Genomic DNA, 6,579 nt, shown 5'->3' with positions numbered 1-6,579 from the left:
GCTACTATTAACATTGGGGTATATTATTTAAAAAAATTGACCTTTTCGATGCCGTGTCAAACACAAAAGCTGTATCGCTGACGCCACGTCACCGAAGTGTCAAAACTGAAATTGAATTTTATACATATGCACGTAGGTCTATGTTGCTCTGTGGTCTGTGACCGGTTAATCGGTCTTTGGCGTTGAACCTACGGTGCGGATATATCGGTCATTGGCGATGGCGTTCAAAAGGTTAACCACCACACCGAAACGAAACGCGACCAATGGTTGGTAAATCAGGTTTTAGGGCACTTTCCGTCTTTCCGTAGGTTACCGCGGACTTTATGACGTCACAGGTACTACATCACCATTTTCGCGCTTGTCATCTTATATCTATCTATCTAATCTAATACCTTTAAACGAGCAATTCTTGTTTATTTATTTATATATATTTATTTATATGTATATTTCGGGGTTCTCGGAAACGGCTCTGAGGATTTCGATGAAATTTACTATATGGGGGTTTTCGGGGGCGAAAAATCGAACTAGCTGGGTATTATCTCTGAGAAAACGCGCATTTTTGAGTTTTTATATGTCTCCTAGATATATTTATGTTCAGGATATCATACTGAATGCATTGATACGAAAATATACCCATATCCGAGATGACAGGAGCGAAAATCGATTTCTAGAAGACTTCCAAACAAAATACCACAGAAGAAAGAATGAGCGCGGTGCAAAATACCGAGTCACTACTGTCACTAGTACAGGCGTAGAAAAATATCAATCTGAAACTGCTCTTACAATTGTGTCGGTACCTACTGATAATTATTTGAATTAAAAGGTATCACAATGGTGTTCGTGAGACGGGAATATTTCCTCATTTGATGAGCTAATGTCCCGCACTTATATAAGCTAGACAATGCCAATCTACCTAGTATTATCCTGAAGACTTTGTTAGACGGTACAGTACCTACTATTTAACTCAGATCAGGTAAGTGTTTTTTAAACTTCGTTATTTTCGTTTATTCAAAATTTAACAAAGAAGTAAACAATAAACTATTACAACTGTCATGTCGTGTTACAGTAAGTTTTCTAGTCTAATGTTGACCTCATAGACTAAATCTAGTTAAAACCAGACCAGACTAAATAACAGTGTAGATATGAACAAAGGTACAACGATTTCAATTTTAGCCATTTTCAGTCGGTTAAATTATGAAAATAGTAGGTATTACATATCGTCGACTGACAAGCAAAAGTCACTAAGTATTAGGTACTATCAAAAAATTAAAGTAACAATGCACTTTATTACACTTGTAACACGGTTTATTGTCCAATAATTTAAATGGTGTTAGTTAGTGACTTTTACTTGTCACCCGACGATATGAGAAATAAATAAATAGTAAATTCTTATGAGATGAGATGAAGATACTTTAATAATAAAAATAATGCTACACGGGCGGTTCTACAAGGCCCTCACGGGACCCGATGTGGACCTGCTCGCGTCGGTGAACAGAGGGCCTACCGCGAACCACGTTCGACGTGTTGCCTCCCTGTCACACTTACGTACGAATTTACAAGTGCGACAGAGAGGCAACACGTCGAACGTGGTTCGCGGTAGGCCTTCTGGTTACGATTCGGGGACCTCTTCGGAGAAACCGAGGGTTTTGCCTGTGCAATTGCGGACGAAGTAATGATGACGAACAACTATCGGAAATATATCCTGAAGGACGGTACGGTCGACATTTGTCGGGCATGCCGTCGTCCCGGAGAGTCACTCAGGCATATCATCTCCGGTTGTTCTCATCTTGCTAACGGCGAGTACTTGCACAGACATAATCTCGTAGCCAGGATTATACATCAGCAGCTTGCTCTTCTATACGGCCTTGTGGACCGCGAAGTACCGTACTACAAGTATTCACCTGCGCCAGTTCTCGAGAATGGTCGTGCCACGCTCTATTGGGATCGATCTGTCAGTGATGACTGACAGGACTATTGTAGCCAATAAGCCTGACATTGTGATAATAGATCGATCGCAACGCCGGGCCGTGCTCGTTGACATCACCATCCCCCATGATGAGAATCTCGTGAAAGCCGAGAAGGACAAGTCCAGCAAGTACCTAGACTTGGCTCACGAGATAACCGCCATGTGGGATGTTGATTCGACGATCATTGTCCCGATAGTCGTTTCAGTGAACGGTCTAATAGCGAAGAGTCTCGACCAACATCTTGAGAGACTCTCGCTAGGTGGTTGGATCAAGGGTCAGATGCAGAAGGCGGTGATCTTGGACACGGCGCGGATAGTCCGCCGGTTCCTCTCTCTGCAGCCCTGACCACCGGCAGCTTGGGCCTTGCCCCGCTGCTGGCGGCACCCTAGGTTAGGTTTTTTATAATATGTTTATAAGTATTTTGTATTGTTTTTGTAAGTGTTTTTGTATTTTATTTTTATATCCATATTATAAAATAACCTAACTTAAGACCAAAAATAAATAAAGAAAATAATGATGTTTTGTTTTGGTTTTTCTCGACCAACAAACAGAATTGATAAATTGAAAACCAAATGTTATTTTCCTACGATTGAAAATCTAAGAAATATACGCTCGTGGACGGAATAGTCCATATGACGGAATTAGCCACATGGACCTTATTTAAAATACCAATTATAGCACATGCAGAAGAGCAAAAGGCTTATTTTGCTTCTGGGCCATTTTATTTAAAGTTGTCCACTACACTTTTTTTTCTAATTTGGGATTTTTATGTTATTTCTACTCAGAATCATGAGCTCTTTTGATCCTAGTAGGAGAAAAAAAGTGTCTCAGAATTTCAACACATTTTTCGATCTATCCATTCCGTGACCGCCATACAAAGTCTATGAAAAATGGTAACGGACTGGAAATAAAAACCTTGGGACACTTTTTTCTCCTATTATTAGGATGGAAAGAGCTCGTGATTCTGAGTAGAAATAACATAGTAACAAATTAAAAAAAAAGTGTAGGGGACAACTTTAAATAACATGGACTTCTACTCGTAAACTTCTCCAGAATGCGCGTACTCCTCCTGTGCTTGGGATGCCTGTTGGCGATCGTGGCGGCCGCAAAAGACTACGACGAGCTCTTTCAAACCGATACCACGATGCTTTTGAATGACGAGTCAAAGTGGAAGACCCTCTTCAACTGCCTAATGGGCCGCGGCCCTTGTGAAGAGTACGAGGGTGTAAAAGGTATGGATTCATATGGTGGCCGTGGGAGTTCAGAACTAAGCCCTCTGTGCTCTTGACTGACGGTGAACTTCTTTGACTCTCATGGACCGTGGCCTTTGTGACAAGTAGCAGAATGTAAAAGGTATGGATTTCATGGTTTTGTAGGTCAGAATTAAACTCGCGGTGATCTTGTCCGACGAAGCCCCATGGACCGTGGGTCTTGTGAGGAGCAACAGCATGTTAAAGGTATAGGCTTCACAGCGTGGTGGCTTTAGGACTTCAAGAATGTTCTCAGCCCGCTTGGCTCAATGGAACTCGGGCCTTGAAGGAGTAGGTACCACGATGTTAATGGTATGGATTCATAGCCTGATTTCCGGAGTGCATCAAAAACGTTCTCAACCCTCATCCTCAGGGAGGAGTTGTAGAATGCCCTCAACCCTCAGCCGTCGAGCCTCAGTCTATCCATAGGGGTACCTAAGTACCAATATGTTAAAAGTACGCATAGATTAATTTGAATGCATACTTAATCAAAATCTAGATATGTATATCACAAACCAAGTGTAGGTAGGCACAACGTAAGCATTGTCAATCACAATGTCATGGCAATACGCAATTGACCAAGATTAGTTGAAGGCTATGACAATTAAACCTCTAACAAATACGAGTATGTAGGTACTACAGATAGTACGCCGGCCGAAGACTTCGAGCGCTTGTTTCAAACAGACCCTAAACCCCTGCTAGAAGATGCGGCCAAATGGAAGTTACTTTTTGAGTGCCTGATGGACATGAGGCCTTGTGGTCAATATTTGAATGTTAAAGGTAAGGTGACACGGGGCTATCGCATATCCTCCTTTCAATTGAAGGTACTATTTCTGGAGGAAAATCTATCTGCTGACTAAAATTTTTACGTTTGATGACGCTTCTGTGACGCAATAACATAAGAGGAGTTGATAATCTTAACTGATGGGGCTAATGTATGTAAATTATGTTGTACCTCCAAAAAATATACAATGGGTACCACTGACTTAACCATGTGGGTACTTATCTAATTAGTAAGCAATTCGCTTTTATTGTAATCCGGTTAATTGTTCTATTGATTCATGGTCATGACTAATGCTAAAATATTAAAATATAAGATTATAACAAAACTTGCGATCTTAAAAATATTCATAAAAATCTATTATTATACTCTTAACTTTATTTTAATAGATGTTTTAATGGCTACGATACAATAGGTAGCGGGTCATTTTAATGGTTCATAATTTATAATAGGTTATTAGTAGGTATTAACAATAATTTGTGATCACAAAATTCTAACTGATTCTAAACCATAATTATGCATAGATGTATTATGTAGAGTAGATATCATGGTCTAATAAAACATGGTCTTCTATTCCCAGAGTGTCACTTGCCTACGTCACAATAACATTGCCACTTTATTTCAACATAACATGTTACATGGATACATTATATCTATGGTTAATAAGTTAAAATATTTCTTTATAATTTTATAATTTTCATTTATATGTATTTTATCTTCAATTTTACAATAACACGTCATTTTTAATTATTCGTTAGCAATATCTTCCGATTCACGAAAGAAATTTCAGACGTTCGGGTAATTCTGTTTACTACTACTGGCAACACAGGATAGCGCTGTCACATTTGACAATCCGCCATTTTGTCCCTGACCGTCATCCTTGTCGAACGCGTGTTAATTGTTATTTCCTTCTCGCTCAGTGTCAGCAGTCGCAGTGTTTTCCAAACTTTTCACGTCGTAAGCTTGGTAATTAATGTTTTGTTACGAAAATGGTTGGCTGCTCTATTCGGAACTGTAAGAGTAGGAGTGAAAAGTGCAGTATAGATTTGTTTTATTTTACTATGTTTCTACATGAATAACTTCAAATTAATGCCGTTAAAATAATTTTCACCGTTGGTTAAAATTCTCCCACATTTTAAAGTTTGAGAACCTGTAAACAGCATGATGACGTAGGCAAGTGACAGTTAGGTCATTCGCGAATCTCGGAAGAGAGTACCAGGCGGAGTATATTATTATACCATGGTAGATATGTAGAATTGTGTACAAATGTAATGACTTCGGGCTATAGTATTGGTCATCTATGTAGTTTCGCAGCTAATGTTATATTATAATGTTTTGAAATTTATGTGTCTTATATAAATACATATGAATATGGCTTATCAAAATATACATTGGTACCAATGAATAAGATAAAAAGACATAATACTTTCTTACAATTGATTAAATAAACATTAACATTATTAAGGTTCTGTTGTGTTGCAGGTTTGTAATAGTAATGACACAAACGTGTATCGCAAGAAATTGCGCAAGCGTTAACCATTAAAAAATCTAACAAAGAAGGGTACCCAACTGGCCGACTCCGATTTGATTGATTTTTTAGATGAAAATTAAACTGATCTAATGACTACTCGGTATTAAAAAAAAACACATCCAGGTTATTATGTTATTAATATCACGGGACTAAAAACTCTCAAAAGAGTAATAAATTTACATTCTCGTTAAAACGTGTTAAAACCCTTTAACTCTTTTACCTCAACATGAATAATTTATATAACTTCTGGGAAAGATTAGTATTTCAGTTATCTATTTAATTATTTATATTCATTTCATTAAATAACTTTTGTTTCTCTCAGATACGCTACCTAAACTTGTCCTGAGCAACTGCGAAGAATGCACCCCAGAACAGAAGGAGAAATTCAACAAGACCATGAAACAGTTTCTGGAGAAGTACCCCGAGGATTACACGGAGCTATCCAATAAGTTACTCCCTAAGCCTGAATAAATGATTATAAGCTGGGCTATAACTGCTAAAATCGAAGTTCGCAAATTGCGAGCATTTTTCTCTGTCACTCTAATTACGTCATCATTGGAGTAAAAGAGAAAGATCCCCGCGTTTTGCGAAATTCGGTTTTCACTGTAGGCCCGCGGTTTCACATTGCCAGATCCGATATCGGATGTCGGATGACGTTTGGAGAAAAACCTATTTTACAAGCTTTTATTTACTTTCACCTGACCGTTGTCTGTTTGTCGGTCTGTAATCAAATCTTGCAAGTTAAATTTGATCCACTTCCCGGTTTCCGATTGAGCTGAAATTTTGCATGCATGTATAAATCGGATGACAATGCAATATTATAGTACCATCGAGCTGATCTGATGATGGAGACAGGAGGTGGCCATAGGAACTCTATGATGAAACAACGCAACCTAAGTGTGTTAGGGGTTTTTAGAATTGTCTCGATGAGTATTAGTTGTCTGTCGTAAGAAAAGTACAGTCAGCGATAAAAGCTTGTACCAAAAATGAAACTTTTGCCAAAAACTTTTTATTTTTATTTTTGACGCTTTCTTTTGAACATCAAACAAT

General features: G+C 38.4%; 1 protein-coding gene across 1 annotated transcript; it reads left to right on the top strand.

Annotated features, from left to right (window-relative positions):
• The first annotated feature begins 958 nt into the window (after positions 1–958).
• Positions 959–6,008, top strand: LOC134655205 (allergen Tha p 1-like). The gene is made up of 3 exons (XM_063510655.1): positions 959–973; positions 3,021–3,199; positions 5,852–6,008. The coding sequence occupies exons 2-3, from the start codon at positions 3,022–3,024 to the stop codon at positions 5,998–6,000; spliced, it is 327 nt and encodes a 108-aa protein (XP_063366725.1). The 5' UTR covers positions 959–973; position 3,021; the 3' UTR covers positions 6,001–6,008.
• Positions 6,009–6,579: the final 571 nt, after the last annotated feature.

Source organism: Cydia amplana, chromosome 16, assembly GCF_948474715.1.
Source record: "Cydia amplana chromosome 16, ilCydAmpl1.1, whole genome shotgun sequence".
In the NCBI taxonomy this organism is placed as follows: Eukaryota; Metazoa; Arthropoda; class Insecta; order Lepidoptera; family Tortricidae; genus Cydia; species Cydia amplana.
This window is presented reverse-complemented; position numbering and strand designations above follow the sequence as displayed.